The sequence below is a fragment of the Mustela nivalis genome, assembly GCF_964662115.1.
Source record: "Mustela nivalis genome assembly, chromosome: 1".
In the NCBI taxonomy this organism is placed as follows: Eukaryota; Metazoa; Chordata; class Mammalia; order Carnivora; family Mustelidae; genus Mustela; species Mustela nivalis.
The window spans coordinates 83,748,452-83,769,590 of record NC_139020.1 but is presented as its reverse complement, the minus strand read 5'-3'; the positions used below and the strand labels follow the sequence as shown (position 1 = coordinate 83,769,590).

The window sequence follows — 21,139 nt, the reverse complement described above, 5'->3', positions numbered from 1 at the left end:
GAGGCTGTATATCCAAAGGGACCGAGACACTGATGACAATGGATGCTAAATGAAGGGTTTTGATTTTGTTTTATGAGTATACCAAACCTTAAAAAAATAAACAGAAGAATAAGAGGTAAAAACTATCTCTTAGGAACATAAACTTAGCAGTAATATGTAGGATAAATCAGAAGAAATAGAGATTAAATGGGGTGGTCAGCAATAGACACATGAAAAGATCTGAACATCACTGACCATCAGGGAAATGCAATTCAAAACCACAATAGGATAGCACCTTACATCTGTCAGAATGGCTAAAATAAAAAAAGACAAAAAACAACAAGTGTTGGTGAAGATGTGGTGAACAAGGAATCCTCATGTATGGTGGTCTAAGTTAATACAGCCACTGTGGAAAATAGTATGGAGGTTCTTCTTAAAAACAGAAACATTATATGATCCAGTAATTCTACTACTGGGTATTTTCCCCCCAAAAATGAAAACACTAATTCAGAAAGATATATGCACCCCTGTTTACTGCAGCATTGTTTATAATAGTCAAGATATAGAAGCAACCTAAGTGTCCATCAATAGAAGAATGGATAAAGAAAATGTGGTAAAAATGTACAATGGAATATTACACAGCCATTAAAAAGGATGAGGTCATCTCACTTGAGACAACATGGATGGACCCGGAGGGTATTATGTTAAGTGAGGTAAGTCAGGCAGAAAAAGACAAATACCATATGATTTCACTTATATGTGGAATCTAAAAGCAAAACAAATCAGTAAACAAAAAGCAGAATCTGACCTATAAATATACAAAAGAAACTGATGATTGTTAGACAAAAGAGGGTGTGGGGGTGGGCAGAGTGGTTGAAGGGAAGTGGGAAATATAGACTTTCAGTTATGAATGAATAAGCACCAGAGTATAAGGCATAGCATAGAGACTACAGTCAATGATACTATAATAGTATTGTATGATGATAGATGGCAGCTACACTTGGGGTGAATATCGCATAATATATAGAGAAATTGAATTACTGTGTTGTACACCTGGAACTAATGTAACGTTGTGTGTCAGTTACAGTAAAAAAATTAAAAATAATAATAACGAAAAAAATAAAATGAAAAAAATGGGGGTGACCAGTAAGGAGGTTATTGGAATGTTCTATGCTAGTGTGCATTGAGGCTTGAACAGAGACAGTAATGATAATTGAAAAAAGTGAGTAGTTCTTAGTAGTTGACAGGAATGGATATCCTATAAGAGGTAGAGAATTCAGAAAGAAGAATTAACGAGGGATTCTGTTAGAGGGATGATAGTTTTGAATGTGTAGAGTCTGAAGTCTTTGATGCAAGTAGAAATACTGTGTTAGGGCTCAAAAGTAAAGCTGAAATAATGTGAGAGTCAATTATAGAAAGGTGAAAGGTGAAGCTATAGGGGAAGTTGTGATCGCCAAGGGATGAGTGGCTGAGGATAGAAACTGGAGATACAAAAGCCTTTTCTCTTTACTAATCCAAGAACATATATAACCAAAAAGTTGCTTTTTTGTGGAATAAATCCTACTTGATTGCTTACTGATAATATATGTCCCTCAAATAGAATGAAAGGGAAATAATTCTTGGTTTTTTAATTCTTGATGATTTGGCAACCGAAAAAAAAGGTGAGTTCCTACTATCATGAGCAACACAATAAACAGCTAGTTGCTTATTGAATTACAAAGTGATTTCTAGTAGTGGTGGGTAATAGATAGTGCTTATATAGTATCAGACTCTGCTCTAAGTACTTTCCCTATATTCCCCCAATGTAGACTTATATTGCATTCAAGGCAAAGATAGCTTATACTTCACTGTGATAGTGAAGAGTTTGTTTCAAAAGCATTCTTAAAAACATGCAAAAACATTTAGGGGCTACTTTTTAGTATGAGTTTGAAAAACATGGTATATTTGACCATGTACTTCCTTAAAACAATTGAAATACATTTTTGTCTCCTCTTCTGTGGTTTAAAATGCCTTCAACAGGTTGAAAGAATTTAGATAATTTGTTTTACAGAGAGATAAGGGTCTGACATTTAACACAACCCCAGGTGCATGTGGTTTCTTAAAAAATGTCAAAAAGGTCACATGATCTTAGTGTACAGAGTCAGAAAAACAAGATATTTTTGAGTGTCTTAACTGAAATGGAACATAAATAAAAATTCCCAATATAAAAAGCAAGAAATTCTTTAATTATTATGAAACTACTTTTTTTTTTTTGTCCATTTTTTTGGTAACTATTGGAATTAATAACATTACATAATTTGCTAAACTTTTGGTTGAAAACTTATTTAACCTGAAGCCTATAGTTGTTATTTTCATACTGCGTTTGCAAAGTGAAGTGTAATGATGAGAGTAATTCAATGCTTTAATAAGCATGTTTTCAAAAAAAATATTTTAAATATTTTTGAAATGCAAGTGGGATGGATTTCTTTATAATAAAAATCATTATTTTCTTTATAAAGCTAATTTTTCCACTTTCAGTAATGATGTTCATCAGAACTACCCAAATTAGAAATTGTATAGTATATCTCCTTTTGGAAAAGAAAGCATTCGTATATACAATGGTTTCACACTTAACATTTTATTATAAATATAAGAGATGAATATAATGAAAACTTGTCTTAGTTCTTGATATTATATCCATTTTAAATATTAGTGGTTAGGAAGATTGAACTAATGGGACTTAACTATTAATTTGGGGTTTTTTTTTTGTTTATTTTCCTGTTTGGTTGTTTTTTAAAGATTTTATTTATTTATTCGACAGAGAGGGAGAGCACAAGTAGGCAGAGTGGTAGATGGAGGCAGAGTGAGAAGCAGTCTCTCCACTGAGCTGGGAACCCAAAGCAGGACTGGATTCCAGGACCCTGGGACTATTACCTGAGTTGAAAGCAGCAGCTTAACCAACTGAGCCACCCAGGCGCCCTCTGTATTTGTTTTTGATAAACAAATGTGGTTAAAAGCCACATGTTATAGCAAAGGAATTGCTTAACTTTTTCTCTATAATCTTATTTTGTTTTATAAGTTTTTATATCTGTTTTTTTAACATTGTTATTGTTTAAAAAATATTTTATAATCAGGAAATGAATAAACTCCCAAGTCCTAACAGGGAAGATAAGTATTGTGAAGATTTATAAGGTTAATAAGCAAGGAAATGGTGACACAGCTGACTTAATGAGGCCACAAATTCAATGCTAAAGAGGACAAAACGTCCCTAGCTCCTCATCCTATACCCCAACTGTGCCTTTTACCACAACTAAAGGGCTAGAGTCACATCCTGTATAACTCAATAGGAGTTGTATTTACTGAATTATTTCCTTGGGGGTAGTTGTTTGTCATTGTTTAATGTATACCCCAGAAAAGTGTAATTTTACTGATTCTATTCAGGATGACTTGATAGTCCTTAATTAAAATATATTAATTTACTTTTTGCACAATAATTACAACTATAATAATGGAAATAAAGAAGGTACCTAAAACTCTACCACCCTATCAAATAAGCATTCAGCCTCTATTCCCTTCCAGTACTCATCAAGAACCATATTTGAAATATCTGAAATTTTGATTTACATGTTCTAGGGAGTTTATTAGAGTTGAATTCTATTTGGCAATTTACTTGTGAAATCCAGGTCAACTTCTGGCTACTTCCAGAGAATATTCCAAGAGAATGTACTTACCAAGTGTAGAAGAAGTGCCTTCTGGCCATTTGTGGGTTCTTCAGATACAGATCAATCCTAGATGTAATTGACTGAATAGCATATTTAGACCCAATATACTATCTAACCTAAATCATAAAAGGCATGCTTCAGAGTTTGTTTGTTTGGTTGTTTTGTTTTGTTTTGTTTTGTTTTGTTTTATGCTCTAGGTCTGTGGTAAACTAGACCTTCTAAATTCCTTAAACCGCTGAGACTTGCTCACAACTGAATTATATTCTGATTGGGAATAAAATGGCATGAAAAAAGTAGGGTGCCACTTGAGCACAAGCCATTACTGAAATTTACTCCCTGTTGATTACTGATTACTCCTGTTGATTAGCATCAGTTGGGTTTCCCATTTAAATGAACAGTAAAATCTTATTGATTACCCATAAATTCTCAGACTCAGATTTCATTTTCCTAAGAATGTCTTATTCATTCACAGAAAGTCAACTGCTACAGTAGTCTGATTTATAAGTTCTAGATGATTTTTGAAAGCACCTTTAGAAATATTAATGGATTAATATTTCATAGATTAATTGTATAACCTTGATTCACTTTCCTAATGGATGGTAACTGAGTCAGAGAGTGGAGTACAGTTTATTTAATGCTTTTGCCAGGTATAATACTCATTTTTTAAAAAAACTAGGTTCAAATAAAGTACAGCCTTCTAGAAGATATTAATGTGAAAGTCATTGAGTTAAAAAAATACCTTCTCCAAATTCCTATCCTAAGAAATTGAAAACAGTATGAAGTTTAAAGTAGTTTATAAAATGGTACATTGAGGGCGCTTGGGTGGCCCAGTGGGTTAAGCCTCTGCCTTCGGCTCAGGTCAGGATCTCAGGATGCTGGGATTGAGCCCCACATGGGGCTCTCTGGTCAGTGGGGAGCCTGCTTCCCCACCCCCTCTCTGCTGACCTCTCTGCATACTTGTGATCTCTGTCTGTCAAATAAATAAATAAAACCTTAAAAAAAAAAAAAAAAGAATGGTACATTGAGTCAAACATATACCTTTTCCCAAAAGTATAAGTCAGCTTCATCCTGGTTATGGGGTATCTGAACCCTTCTTAGCCTAGCTTTCAGGCCAAAGTCCCGCTTGATCGATAGCAAAACTTTCCCCAATCTGATGTTTAATTTGCCATTTATAAATTCTAGATAGGAGGGAGTAGATTGTTTGGGGGTAGAATGGTTTCTGTCCATTAGAGAACTGCTTAAGCAGCAGATGAGTGGTAGGTCTATTTCCTGTAGTATCCTCAGGAATGGGAATTAATCAATAAAGTAAATATACCATTTATATTTTTGTATGGAAAATTTAAGTCAACTTATGTATTGAGTCAGTTTAAGCACTGATGGCTGTTGGTGGGAAATGATAAATCATGACTTTTCTGATATTTTTTTATATCTTAAAATAATGAAGTGTATTTATTTTATGTTCTATATTTTAGTAGCACACTATATTGAGTTCCTAAAAACTCCCATCCTCTTTTCTCAGCAAGATCAAAATTAGTTAAAAACATAGTTTTTCAGTTGCTTACAGTAGATTTTCAATGGTCAGTATGAACTCAGTTTGTTTTAGTATCAGGCTATTCTTAAAGGGCCATTGAATATGAAATGAAATGGCACTCCATATTGCTTTTTTGATGCTCTTAACTAGCTCTCTTGTTATAAGGCATAATAATGAAAATCTTTTGAATTTTTTTTTTTAATTTTCTTTTCCTTTTTACAGGAACACCAGTATATTCAGTAGCATGGGGCCCTGATTCAGAAAAAGTTCTTTACACGGCAGGCAAGCAGCTGATCATTAAACCTCTTCAACCAAATGCTAAAGTTTTACAGGTATTTCTCAGGCATTTGTAAGCTGTTATCAGGATCTGTTGGACTGCTAAGTGAGAGGTCACTTTCTTAGGAGTCCCTTTCTTCTGGGTGGTCTTTTGTCTGAAGCTTTTAAGTGTGTGTTTTAAAATAGGGGATATCTGGTTATGTTTCTAACAAGGTTCACTTCCTCCTTATTCCAACTTACATTGTACCAGTAAATCATAAATGTGTTTTGAGTTACTAAATTGTCACATGATTTGGCATGATAGGCATCTTTAAATTTAGCAGAGTCAGCCTCACACGTATAGATTTGAAACAAAACAGGACAAAATCATAAAACTTTAAAAGCTTGTTTAGACTGTGTTTCTTATCATTATAACTAGCATCCTCCTCCTCCTCTTGAACATCATTTATTCAACACACGTAAGCTTTCTCTAAAACTGTAGCATTCTTTTAGTATTTTTAGAAGGGTCATCAGTGTAATGTTTAGAACAAGTTAGGTGTATATACTTTTCCCAAATATATAGAAGCAAAACTATGGTGACAGTTAAGACAGGTCAGAGTAGGATAAATTAATGAAAAATTTTAAGTCTGTATTCAGGGTTTTGATGTTTGATTTCAGTGTTAAAAGGCAGAATCATTTTCTTCATATTTTGATAATGACACAGTATAGTATGGATAATAAAAATACAGGCTTCAGACTTAGTCACCTGGTTTCAGATGTCCACTTACTTACCTAAAGTAACTTTAGGCAAGTTAAAAAATATCTTTGATTCTCAGCTTTCTCATCTCTTAGTTGTGATGCTAGTACCTACTTATAGGACTGTTGTGAGGATTAAATGAGTTAAATTACAAAGTGCATATGACAGTCTATACAATAAGCATATTGAGTGCATATAGTAAGCACTCAATATAGAGTAGTTGTTACTATAGATGTTACTGGAGAGTTATGTCATCTCTACCATTTAGTCAGCCTCTAATAAATTAGAGCCAGGGAGGCTAGAAAAAAGATGTAGAATGGTTGGGTCCTGAGTAAGGGATTTTGGTGCTGGAGATTGAGCAGCTACAATGGGTATAAAAGTGTTTTAAGAAGAACTATCAGATTTAACAGTTCAGTATGTATAGTTTTGGGGAGTAAGAAAATAGAAATGACATTGAGTTTCGATAGTTTTAATTTTTATGTAGATTATGCTATACATATTTCATAAAGTCAACATGCATTCACATTTCTACTATATGCAGAACACTTTGCTAAGAACTATGGTACAAACAAGAAATAGAAGATACAAGTCCTTGCTTGCTCTTAGGCAGCTAAGGTAAAGAATTTGGGCAAATGGAAGAAGCTGCGAAAGAACTAGTTCCGCCTGCCTTTAGTCAAAGTTCTTCCATACCACTTAAACTCCAAAAATCTGCTTTAAAATTATACAGCAAAAACAGGCAAGGTGAATCTTTTGGTTTATAGTTATGTGATTTATTGAGATACCTGTAATTAGGCTTATATGAACACAACTCAGACAGATACTATATATTACCATTGGTAAATTATAGTTTAGTGGTTTAGTAGAATCTTTGGGCCAGCATGTAGTAGAAGGCAAGAAAAGCACCCACTGCCAAAATTCTGCTACTGTGGAAGAGGACTTGAAGTATAATTGGTAACTTCGTGCAAATTTTCTTTTTTTTTTCTTTTGGGTAAACTAAAGCTGTGGCAGTTTTCCTTAGATATAAACACATATTCAAATTTGGGTTGTCCGCAAAAAGGAACACTTACTCTTGCTTGTAGAATATAGTTTAAAAGTGTATACCTGATTTTCATTAAAAGCTTTAGGGACTCTTCTTGAGACCCAGAGCTTGGTTTTATAGTGAGGAGACTTTTGTTTATTTATTCATTCAGTGAAAATGTAGTACATACATACTATATACCAGATACTGTGCCTTATGTGAGATAATTCAGAGTGAAACAGATCATAGTTTCTGCCCTCAAGAAGCTCGTTGTCAAAGGAATTTCACAAAATGTCTAGTTAATTGAGAAATAATTGAAAACTGTCTATGCCTTATGTGTAGTATATAAATATGTATAATATAAACTGATAATTCTAAATCATAGTATATGGAAGGTTTAAATCATATTTTGTTCCTAACTTTTGAATATATAAAAATTTATTTTTATAGCTTAGAAAGGAGACTCTTGAGAATTTCTGTGTATGTGTATCTATATATACCCATATCTGTGTCTGTGCGTTGTTTTTTTTTTTAATATTTTATTTATTTATTTATTTGACAGAGAGAGAGACACAGTGAGAGAGGGCACACAAGCAGGGGGAGTGGGAGAGAGAGAAGCAAGCTTCCCACAGAGCAGGGAGCCTGATGTGGGGCTCAATCCCAGGACCCTGGGATCATGACCTGAGCTGAAGGCAGACACTTAACGACTGAGCCACCCAGGTGCCCCTGTGCATTGTTATTTTTATCCTTGTAGTCTGTTTCAGGACATTGTATTAATTTGATGGTAAATTGTGTGAATTAATTCTTTTTAAAGTATATTATCAAAACATTTGTTTTTGAGAGTAGCTATTTTTATATATCCTGAGTAAAGCAAGCTATGAATTACTATTTATTCTTAAAGATTATTTGACTCTAATTTAATATTTTACTCTGTGTGCATTAAGAACATAGGATGGTCTGTTGTGCAACATAGTACCGGAAGTCCTAGTCTCAGATACAGACAACAAAAAGAAATAAAAGACATCCATATCAGCAAAGAAGAAGTCAAACTTCCACTCTTTGTAGATGACGTGATAGTCTGTGTAGAAAACCCGAAAGAACTCCACCAAAAAATTGCTAGAACTGCTACAGGAATTCAGAAAAGTCACAGAATATAAAATCAAAACACAGAAGTGTGTTGCATTTCTATACACCAATAATGAAACAGCAGAAAGAGAAATCAAGGAATCAGTCCCATTTACAATTACACCAAAAACCATAAGATACCTAGGAATAAATCTAACTAAAGAGGCAAAAGATCTGTACTCTGAAAACTATAGAATACTTATGAAAGAAATTGAGGAAGACACAAGAAATAGAAAAGCATTCCATGCTCCTGGATTGGAATAATAAATATTGTTAAAATGTCTATACTACCCAAAGCAATCTACACATTCAGTGCAATCCCTATCAAAATAACACCAGTATTTTTCACAGAGCTAGAACAAACAATTCTAAAATTTGTAGGGAACCATAAAAAACCCTGAATAGCCAAAATAATGTTGAAAAAGAAAACCAAAGCTGGAGGCATTACAATCCCAGACTTCAAGCTGTATTACAAAGCTGTAGTCATCAAGAGAGTATAGTACTGGCACAAAAACAGACACATAGATCAATGGAACAGAATAGAGAACCCGGAAATGGACCCTCAACTCTATGGTCAACTAATCTTCGACAAAGCAGGAAAGAATATCCAACGGAATAAAGACAGGCTCTTCAACAAATAGTGTTGGGAAAATGGGCAGCAACATGCAGAAGAATGAAACTGGACCACTTTTTTACACAAAAAATATTTTTACACGAAGATAAATTCAAAATGGATGAAAGACCTAAATATGAGACAGAAATCCATTAAAATCCTAGAGGAGAAATAGGCAGCAACATCTTTGACTTTGGCCACAACAACTTCTTACTAGGCTCGTCCCTGGATGCAAGGGAAACAAAAGCAAAAATGAACTATTGGGACTTCATCAAAATAAAAAGCTTTTGCATAGCAAAGGAAACTGTCAACAAAACCAAAAGACAACCAACAGAATGGGAGAAGATACTAGCAAATGACATGTCAGATAAAGAGCTAGTATCTAAAATCTATAAAGAACTTAACAAACTCAACACACAAAGAACAAATAATCCAATCAAGAAATGGGCAGAAGACTGGGGTGCTTGGGTGGCTCAGTGGGTTGAGGCCTCTGCCTTCAGCTCAGTTCATGATCCCAGCATCATGGGATCGAGCCCTGCATCCGGCTCTCTGCTCAGCGGGGAGCCTGCTTCCTCCTTTCTCTGCCTTCCTCTCTGTCTACTTGTGATCCCTCTCTGTCAAATAAATAAATAAATAAAATCTTTAAAAAAAAAAGGAAAGAAATGGGCAGAAGACATAAACAGACATTTCTCCAAAGAAGCTATCCGAATGGCGAACAGACACATGAAAAGTTGCTCAACATCACTAGGCATTAAGGAAATATGAATCAAAACCACAATAAGATACCACCTCACACAGGTCAGAATGGCTAAAATAAATAACTCAGGAAACAACAGATACTGATGGGGATGTAGAGAAAGGAGAACCCTCTTACACTGTTGGTGGAAATGTAAACTGATGCAGCACTCTGGAAACCAGTATGGGGGTTCCTCGAAAAAAGTTAAAAGTTGGGGCACCTGGGTGGCTCAGTGGGTTAAAGCCTCTGCCTTTGGCTCTGGTCATGATCCCAGAGTCCTGGGATTGAGCACCACATCAGGCTCATTACTCAGCGGGGAGTCTGCTTCCCCCCACCTTCTCTCTCTCTGCCTGCCTCTCTGCCTACTTGTGATCTCTCTCTGCTAAATAAAAAATAATAAATACATAAATTTTTAAAAAACTTAAAAAAAAAAGTTAAAAATGCAACTATCTTACATCCCAGCAATTATACTACTAGGTATTTATTCCAAAGGATACAAACATAATGATTCAAAGGGGCATATGCACCCCAAATGTTTATAGCAGCAATGTCCACAATAGCCAAAATACGGGAGGAGCCCAAATGTTCACCAGCTGATGAAAAAAAGGTACACACACACACACAATGGAATATTACTCACCATTGCAAATCTTGCCATTTGCAATGACATGGATGGAACTAGAAGGTATTATGCCTAGTGAAATAAGTCAGTCAGAGAAAGACAAATACCCTATGATTTCATTCATATGTGGTATTTAAGAAACAACATAGATGAACATAAGAGAAGGGAATAAAAAATAAGATAAAAACAGAGAAGGAGGTAAACTATAAGAGACTCTTAACTGTAGAGAACAACTGAAGTTTGCTGGAGAGGTGGTGGGTGGGAAGATGGGGTGAATGGATGATGGATATTAAGGAGGGCACGTGTTGTAATGAGCCCTGGGTGTTATATGCAACTAATGAATCATTAAATTCTACCCCTGAAACTAACACTACACTAAAAGTTAACTAACTTGAATTTAAATAAAATCTTGAAAGAAAAAAAAGAAGAAACAGTAGGTTAGGAATGGTCTATAGAGAGAGAGCCCTTAACATCAGTTACTCTTTGATGTGAAGATAATTGGCTCAGACATTAAAATGTACCTGTGGTCTTCAAGGAAAATTAGTTCTTTTTCAGTTATATTATTCTGCCTTAAACATGGAAAAATGCATATGCTAAATGGGCACATGAATTTATTGTATTGAAGAGCAAGAGGGGATCCATGCTTACTTACTAGATTATCAATTTCTGGGTGACATATATGTAATACATTCTATATATGTGTATAGAATATGTACATATCTGTGGAAAACTTTTTTTGTTATGTGGTAACAAAGTTTATATACAGAGGTTTCTTATGTAATTCAGTGACCAGAGACATGAAGGTAGAAAGAATGAGGCTTAGGAAAATATGCAGAAGAGATTGAACAGACTAGTAAAGAAGATGGTCATATAATAAAAGTTTTTTAAAAAGAAAAGAATTAGTAAGTAAGAATGAAGACAAGGGGCGCCTGGGTGGCTCAGTGGGTTAAAGCCTCTGCCTTCGGCTCAGGTCATGATCCCAGGGTCCTGGGATCGAACCCCGCATCGGGCTCTCTGCTCGGCAGGGGGCCTGCTTCCTCCTCTCTCTCAGCCTGCCTCTCTGTCTACTTGTGATCTCTATATGTCAAATAAATAAATAAAATCTTAAAAAAAGAAAAAAAGAATGAAGACATTATCTTTAACTGAATCAACTGTGTAAAAAAAGAGTAAGATTTGGATTCAGTCCAGTGTTACCACACATGTCAAGCTTGGAATACTTCAATAGCAAGAGATTTTCCATCTGGAGTCCAGGCAATTGAGATTTATAAGGAAGTAAGCTATATAGTGGATGTCATAATCCTAAGTGTTTTCATTACTTTAAATTAGAAATGAAACAAGCAAATGAGGTTATGTGTAACAGCTATCAAAGGAAGATGGGAATCTCCAAAGACAGGATAAGAGAATCATTAGAGAGGCAAACTGTCTTTTCTTAAAAAAAAATAAAATAAAATAAAGCAAAATAAAACAAAACTTTCTAGTGTTCTTGAAGGTATAATTAAATCTTTTTTTTGTTTGTTTGTTTTTTTCCCCCTCATAGTGGAAAGCTCATGATGGCATTATTCTAAAAGTAGATTGGAACTCTGTCAATGATTTGATTTTGTCTGCTGGTGAGGATTGTAAATATAAGGTATATGATTTTTGAATTTATCATCTGGTTGAAGGAATTAAATTTAGGTAAAAAGTATTTAGCATATAAGAATATTCTTTTAGTCTTTCACTTTAGCTATATCTTTTAACTTGAATGATTTGGCAAATTGTTATTTTATAATTTTAAGTGGTATTTTAAAGTGTTGACTTTCTCATTGACCTATCTTACTGACCTATAGAATTTGATTTAATGAGCAGGAATATAAAACTCCTGGTTTTACTGGTTATTTAAATTAACTCAAGTGAAGTTTTAAAAATCAATCTTACTGGTTTATTGAAAGTTGTTCAGCTTCAGACCAAAATAATTTATACTATAAATAAGACTTAATGTAACTGAAGTTAGAGGAAATTTAACGGAAATAAATACTTTTAGGTAAAGTTGATAGAGCACTTACTGACCAAAAATTTTAAGCAAAAAATTGAATATTTCAAAACTTTGTTGTTTAATTTAAAGGACTCAAATGTATAGGTTGTATGATTAACCAAAGATTTAGTGAAATTGGAGAATTATTACAAGGTTATAAAATTTTTTTTTGAGATATTTAGGTTTTAAAGAATACAGCTTTCCCCCCTTATGTGATAGTAAAGACATTTAGTTAGTACTATTATAAAGTGTTGATTTCTAAATCTCTAATTAATACCTTACTGTTAGGACAAACTTTTTAGTAATAATATGGTGACTGTTATATAAGATTTTTAAAACTTTGTTTTTTTAGGTATGGGATAGTTATGGCCGCCCTTTGTACAATTCACAACCTCACGAGCATCCTATTACCTCAGTTGCCTGGGCTCCAGATGGAGAGTTATTTGCTATCGGATCGTTTCATACTTTACGCTTGTGTGATAAAACTGGGGTAAGTTATAATGGTGAAGAATCACTGATATACTGTCATAAATGTGATTATGCATAACACACCTGGTTCTCAATCTTTTAAAAAAAATTTCAGTGAATGCGCTTGACTGCATCTTTTTGATTTGCCTTCTGAATATACTAGTTCAATCAATTCCAGATTTATGGGACCATATAAACTCTAAGTTGAATTTGAGGAATGGGTATATTCTCTATTATTTGTCTTTCTGGAAATACTGATTTTAAGCATGATTATAGAAGATGGTGAAGTAGCTACAGTATTAAAATTTATATCCAATCAACATGGAGAATTCAATTTTTGAACTTTTTTTAAAACTGTCAATATGTTTCATATAGAAATTTTAGTTGCATGTTTTTAGCATGGATTAATAGTAAGTTTTAAAAATGATCATTTTTAAACCAGAGGAGTTGGGTTTTTGTCAAGAATTCATGTTTGCATACATGGGGGTCCTTTTCCTCACAAGAGAGTATATATACCCTTCTTTGTACAAATTCTGTTTAGAACCTAAACAAACAGCCAAGCTCAACAACATTCACCCACTGAACTTAAATAATGAGTTACTTCATCAGAGTGTTACAGAAGCAGCCAAGTGATGAGTGGGGTTATTCTGTACTATTCCTAACTAAGAGGAAATGACATAATTATTCTGTGGCTTAATTTCCTTGAATATAAACCAGGACCATTAAGTTAAAATTATTGAAGTTTTATAAATGATCTGCTTTATAAGTTTTCTATCACATGAAGTCTGGCTTCATATGGCTTCAAAATATGCCTGGCTTTAGAAGCTCTCTGAACTGTAATACCATAAAATCCATTCAGTCTTTTCCTCACGACTCCCTAATTTGTATCTGTGCTCAAATTAGGCTCATGAATCTTCTCCGACCCTAATATCCTCACTCATCTTTTCCTTTCTGTGGAATGCTCTCACCACTGTTTTATACTTACTGAATTCTACCCATTCTTTAAGGCCCATCTTGTGTTTAACTTCATTTCCTCATACCTTCCGCAGGTATTTATCTGTTTTTCTAACTTCCTCTCCTATAAAGTCTCTCTTTTTTTAGTTATAAATTAGGATGTTGTATCAGATAATCTCATTTTCATCCAATATTTCAGTGATGATTCTAAGTCTATAGAATATGTACACATTCTTACAATGTATTATGCTTTTATATTTTCCATTTTCATTTTTTGTATGTTATTGTTGGCTCCCTAGATAGTTTATAAGATTCCATAGGTCAATGGTTCTCTATTATCTATATAACCAATAGATACTCAATAATTCACTTATAAGTTGATTTAATCATGATAATTTTAAATTGCCATTTTGGGGTACTTGGGTGTTTTAGTTGGTTGAATATCTGACTTGATTTCAGCTCAGATCATGATCTCAGGTCCTGAGATCCAGCCCTGTGTCAGGGTCTATGCTCAGTGGGGAGTCTGCTTGAGGATTCTCCCTCTCTGCCCTGCTTACGCTTGCTCTCTCTCTCTTTTTAAAATAAATAGATAAGGGTGCCTAGGTGGCTCAGTCTGTTAAACGTTTGTCTTCTGTTCAGGTCATGATTCCAGGGTCTTCGGATCCACTTCTGCATCAGACTCCCTGTTCAGTGGGAGTCTGCTGCTCCCTCTCTCTCTACCCCTCCCTCCTGCTCATGCTCTTTCTCTGTGTAGCTCTCTCTCTCTCAAATAAATAAATAAAATCTTGAAAAAATAGACAAATCTTTAAATGCCATTTTGATGAAAATATTAAAAAATTTAAAAATGTGAGGTGCTGAGTTGATTGGAATAACTGAATTAAAGATTTACTTTATTAAACACTAAACCTGTTTTTAGAATGTTAAATTCTATTCTGGAAAAGTAAACTTTCTAAAAGGATTTTTCTTTTACCTTATTCAGACTGAAGAATTGTAACAGTTTTATAAGGATTTGAGGTTAGCACTTATATATATTTTCTTTTATTCAATAGACATCGCATGTATACTGCTCATCAGAGTATTTTAGAAACTGGTGATAGAGAGATGTAGAGATTTTCACTCAAGGTGTTGACAGTCTAGTATAGAATCAGGCTGTAAGATTTATAGTACAATGTGACAGATGCTATACAGGAGGATTATTTTGTGCAAGCACCATGAAGGTGTGGAAGAGCTTAGTTCTGCCTGTGAATATTGATTGGAGAGCTGAGGCTTGAAGAATTAGTAGTTCTTTAAGGAGACAAGATGGGAGATGAGAGTTGCAGTCAGAAGGAACCTTTGGGTATCCAAGTATGTTGCCTTTTGTGCAAGATTTTGCATGGGATAGTACCAGGAGATAACACCGAAAAGATATTCTTGGACCAGATCTATGATTGCCCTGTAAAAGAGTCTAGCGTTTAAAAATCAAATTATTTTCTGTGAAGCACTCTTAGGAATTGCTGTAGGGTAGAAAAGAGGTGAGGAGGCTGAGCTCCTGGTCATTCTTTCCAGCTACAACCACAAACTCTCTGCATTAATCAGTTTTTCTATTTGAGCATCCAATATTAGACTTCCTTTGAACAGCTAAAATAATAAAGTTGAAAAACTGGTATGTTAGTCAGTAGAAGCCATGGATGGTGGCTAGTGACATGATCATATTCAAATATTGGAAATATTGCTTTGGTATCAAAGGAACAGTGGTACAGGACAGGGAACAGAAACATGATAAGGCAAGGAATTATAATCTGTTAGAAAAATTAAAAGTAGATTAGAGTTTATTTTCAGGCAGTAGTGAGCCACTGATTCATTTTAAGTAGTAACCTTATTAGATTTAGCATTTTTAAGGAAATGTATTCTGAGATCAGCAGGGAGATTTCTAATTAGATAATTTTTGTTGACCTATCTTCAAGTTACTAATCCTTTCCTTGGTTATCTTCAATCCTTGCATAAGCCTGTCCAGTGAATTTTAATTTCCAATATTTTTTTTGTACTTCTAGAACTTCCATTTGGTTATTCTTTCATAGTTCTTATTTCTCTCCTGAGATTTTCTCTGTTGTTACAGTGTTCAAAATGATATTTTCCAGTAAGGTCTTGGTTATAATATCTTCTTTAAAATCATTATCTGCTGGGGGAGGAGTCAAGATGGCAGAGAAGTAGCAGGCTGAGACTACTTCAGCTAGCCGGAGATCAGCTAGATAGCTTATCTAAAGATTGCAAACACCTGAAAATCCATCGGCAGATCGAAGAGAAGAAGAACAGCAATTCTGGAAACAGAAAAACAACCACTTTCTGAAAGGTAGGACCGGCGGAGAAGTGAATCCAAAGCGACGGGAAGATAGACCCCGGGGGGAGGGGCCGGCTCCCGGCAAGCGGCGGAGCAACCGCGCACAAAATCAGGACTTTTAAAAGTCTGTTCCCCTGAGGGACATCGCTCCAGAGGCTAAACCGGGGCGAAGCCCACGCGGGATCAGCGTGGCCTCAGGTCCCGCAGGGTCACAGAAGGATCGGGGGTGTCTGAGTGTCGCAGAGCTTGTGGGTACTGGAACGGGAAAGCCGGCTACAGAGACAGAGCCGACAGTAAGCTCGCAGCTCGGTGTTACCTTGAACCGGTCGCAGGCTCGGTGAGCTCGGAGCGCGGCCGGAGGTCAGGCAGACGGGAGTAACTGGGCGCTGTTCTCTGAGGGTGAACTGAGGAGTGGGGCCCTGGGCTCTCGGTTCCTCCGGGCCGGAGACCAGGAGGCCGCCATTTGTATTCCCGTCCTCCGGAACTCTATGGAAAGCGCTCAGGGAACAAAAGCTCCTGAAAGCAAACCCGAGCGGATTACTTACTCCAGCCCCTGGTAAGGATGGTGCAATTCCGCCTGGGGCAAAGACACTTGAGAATCACTACAACAGGCCCCTCCCCCAGAAGATCAACAAGAAATCCAGCAGAGACCAAGTTCACCTACCAAGGAGTGAGGTTTCAATACCAAGGAGAACAGCAGAATTCCAGAGAAGGAGAAAGCAAAGCATGGAACTCATGGCTTTTTCCCTGTGATTTTTTTTTAGTCTTGCAGCTAATTTAATTTTTTTCTTTTTCATTTTTTGTTTTTTTTTCTCGCCTTCTGGTAAAATTTTTTTTTTAACTTTTACCGTTTTCTTTTTTAACGTTTTTTAACTAGTTTATCTAATATCTATATTTTTCCTTTTTTATATTTTTCTTATTTGTTTTCTTTTCTTAAAATTCTTTTCTTTTCTTTTTTCTTTTTTTTCTTTCTTCCTTTTTGAACCTCTTTTTATCCCCTTTCTCCCCACTCATGATTTGGGATCTCCTCTAATTTGGTTAAAGCATATTTTCCTGGGGTTGTTGCCACCGTTTTAGTATTTTTACTTGCTCCTTCATATACTCTTATCTGGACAAAATGACAAGACGGAAAAATTCAACACAAAAAAAAGAACAAGAGGCAGTACCGAAGGCTAGGGACCTAATCAATACAGACATTGGTAATATGTCAGATCTAGACTTCAGAATGACAATTCTCAAGGTTCTAGCCAGGCTCGAAAAAGGCATGGAAGATATTAGAGAAACCCTCTCGAGAGATATAAAAGCCCTTTCTGGAGAAATAAAAGAACTAAAATCTAACCAAGTTGAATCAAAAAAGCTATTAATGAGGTGCAATAAAAAATGGAGGCTCTCACTGCTAGGATAAATGAGGCAGAAGAAAGAATTAGTGATATAGAAGACCAAGTGACAGAGAATAAAGAAGCTGAGCAAAAGAGGGACAAACAGCTACTGGACCACGAGGGGAGAATTTGAGAAATAAGTGACACCATAAGACGAAACAACATTAGAATAATTGGGATTCCAGAAGAAGAAGAAAGAGAAAGGGGAGCAGAAGGTATACTGGAGAGAATTATTGGGGAGAATTTCCCCAATATGGCAAAGGGAACGAGCGTCAAAATTCAGGAGGTTCAGAGAATGCCCCTCAAAATCAATAAGAATAGGCCCACACCCCGTCACCTAATAGTAAAATTTACAAGTCTCAGTGACAAAGAGAAAATCCTGAAAGCAGCCCAGGAAAAGAAGTCTGTAACATACAATGGTAAAAATATTAGATTGGCAGCTGACTTATCCACAGAGACCTGGCAGGCCAGAAAGAGCTGACATGATATTTTCAGAGCACTAAACGAGAAAAACATGCAGCCAAGAATACTATATCCAGCTAGGCTATCATTGAAAATAGAAGGAGAGATTAAAAGCTTCCAGGACAAATAAAAACTGAAAGAATTTGCAAACACCAAACCAGCTCTACAGGAAATCTTGAAAGGGGTCCTCTAAGCAAAGAGAGAGCCTAAAAGTAGTAGATCAGAAAGGAACAGTGACCATCTACAGTAACAATCACCTTACAGGCAATACAATGGCACTAAATCCATATCTCTCAATAGTTACCCTGAATGTTAATGGGCTAAATGCCCCTGTCAAAAGACACAGGGTATCAGAATGGATAAAAAAACAAAACCCATCTATATGTTGCCTCCAAGAAACTCATTTTAAGCCCGAAGACACCTCCAGATTTAAAGTGAGGGGGTGGAAAAGAATTTACCATGCTAATGGATATCAGAAGAAAGCAGGAGTGGCAATCCTTATATCAGATCAATTAGATTTTAAGCCAAAGACTATAATAAGAGATGAGGAAGGACACTATATCATACTCAAAGGGTCTGTCCAACAAGAAGATTTAACAATTTTAAATATCTATGCCCCCAACGTGGGAGCAGCCAACTATATAAACCAATTAATAACAAAATCAAAGAGACACATAAACAATAATACAATAATAGTAGGGGACTTTAACACTCCCCTCACTGAAATGGACAGATCATCCAAGCAAAAGATCAGCAAGGAAATAAAGGCCTTAAACGACACACTGGACCAGATGGACATCACAGATATATTCAGAACATTTCATCCCAAAGCAACAGAATACACATTCTTCTCTAGTGCACATGGAACATTCTCCAGAATAGATCACATCCTCGGTCCTAAATCAGGACTCAATCGGTATCAAAAGATTTGGATCATTCCCTGCATATTTTCAGACCACAATGCTCTAAAGCTAGAACTCAACCACAAAAGGAAGTTTGAAAAGAACCCAAATAAATGGAGACTAAACAGCATCCTTCTGAAGAATGAATCGGTCAACCGGGAAATTAAAGAACAATTGAAAAAAATCACGTAAACAAATAATAATGAAAATACAACGGTTCAAAATCTGTGGGACACAACAAAGGCAGTCCTGAGAGGAAAATATATAGCGGTACAAGCCTTTCTCAAGAAACAAGAAAGGTCTCAGGTACACAACCTAACTCTACACCTAAAGGAGCTAGAGAAAGAACAAGAAAGAAAACCTAAGCCCAGCAGGAGAAGAGAAATCATAATCATAAAGATCAGAGCAGAAATCAATGAAATAGAAACCAAAAAAACAATAGAACAAATCAACGAAACTAGGAGCTGGTTCTTTGAAAGAATTAATAAAATTGATAAACCCCTGGCCCAACTTATCAAAAAGAAAAGAGAAAGGGCCGAAATAAATAAAATCATGAATGAAAGAGGAGAGATCACATTAACACCAAAGAAATAGAAACTATTATAAGAACATACTATGAGCAACTCTACGCCAATAAATTTGACAATCTGGAAGAAATGGATGCATTCCCAGAAACATATAAACTACCACAACTGAACCAGGAAGAAATAGAAAGCCTGAACAGACCCATAACCAGTAAGGAGATTGAAACAGTCATTAAAAATCTCCAAACAAACAAAAGCCCAGGGCCAGACAGCTTCCCAGGGGAATTCTACCAAACATTTAAAGAAGAACTAATTCCTATTCTCTTGAAACTGTTCCAAAAAATAGAAATGGAAGGAAAACTTCCAAACTCATTTTATGAGGCCAGCATCACCTTGATCCCAAAACCAGACAAGGATCCCATCAAAAAAGAGAGCTATAGACCAATATCCTTGATGAACACAGATGCGAAAATACTCAACAAAATACTAGCCAATAGGATTCAACAGTACATTAGAAGGATTATTCACCACGACCAAGTGGGATTTATTCCAGGGCTGCAAGGTTGGTTCAACATCCGCAAATCAGTCAATGTGATACAACACATCAATAAAAGAAAGAACAAGAACCATATGATACTCTCAATAGATGCTAAAAAAACATTTGACAAAGTACAGCATCCCTTCCTGATCAAAACTCTTCAAAGTGTAGGGATAGAGGGCACATACCTCAATATCATCAAAGCCATCTATGAAAAACCCACCGCAAATATCATTCTCAATGGAGAAAAACTGAAAGCTTTTTTGCTAAGGTCAGGAACACGGCAAGGATGTCCATTATCACCACTGCTATTCAACATAGTACTAGAGGTCCTAGCCTCAGCAATCAGACAACAAAAGGAAATTAAAGGCATCCAAATCGGCAAAGAAGAAGTCAAATTATCACTCTTCGCAGATGATATGATACTATATGTGGAAAACCCAAAAGACTCCACTCCAAAACTGCTAGAACTTATACAGGAATTCAGTAAAGTGTCAGGATATAAAATCAATGCAGAGAAATCAGTTGCATTTCTCTACACCAACAGCAAGACAGAAGAAACGGAAATTAAGGAGTCAATCCCATTTACAATCCATTTACAACTGCACCCAAAACTATAAGATACCTAGGAATAAACCTAACCAAAGAGTCTAAGAATCTATACTCAGAAAACTATAAAGTAATCATGAAAGAAATTGAGGAAGACACAAAGAAATGGAAAAATGTTCCATGCTCCTGGATTGGAAGAATAAATATTGTGAAAATGTCTATGCTACCTAAAGCAATCTACACATTTAATGCAATTCCTATCAAAGTACCATCCATCTTTTTCAAAGAAATGGAACAAATAATTCTAAAATTTATATGGAACCAGAAAAGACCTCGAATAGCCAAAGGGATATTGAAAAAGAAAGCCAACGTTGGTGGCATCACAATTCCGGACTTCAAGCTCTATTACAAAGCTGTCATCATCAAGACAGCATGGTACTGGCACAAAAACAGACACATAGATCAATGGAACAGAATAGAGAGCCCAGAAATAGACACTCAACTCTACAGTCAACTAATTTTCAACAAAGCAGGAAAGAATGTCCAATGGAAAAAAGACAGTCTCTTCAATAAATGGTGTTGGGAAAATTGGACAGCCACATGCGAAAAATGAAATTGGACCATTTCCTTACACCACACACAAAAATAGACTCAAAATGGATGAAGGACCTCAATGTGAGAAAGGAATCCATCAAAAT

The 21,139-nt window shown here is 35.6% G+C and overlaps 1 protein-coding gene across 13 annotated transcripts in view; it reads left to right on the top strand.

Moving 5' to 3' along the window:
• The window catches only part of IFT80 (intraflagellar transport 80), a 125,284-nt gene that overhangs the window by 32,276 nt on the left and 71,869 nt on the right, over positions 1 to 21,139 (top strand). For all 13 annotated transcript variants that reach the window (XM_082687568.1, XM_082687574.1, XM_082687571.1 and 10 more), the window contains 3 exons: positions 5,434 to 5,543; positions 11,875 to 11,964; positions 12,701 to 12,838. In XM_082687568.1, coding sequence (XP_082543694.1) covers positions 5,434 to 5,543; positions 11,875 to 11,964; positions 12,701 to 12,838 — 338 coding nt within the window. The remainder of the gene's footprint in view (positions 1 to 5,433; positions 5,544 to 11,874; positions 11,965 to 12,700; positions 12,839 to 21,139) is intronic.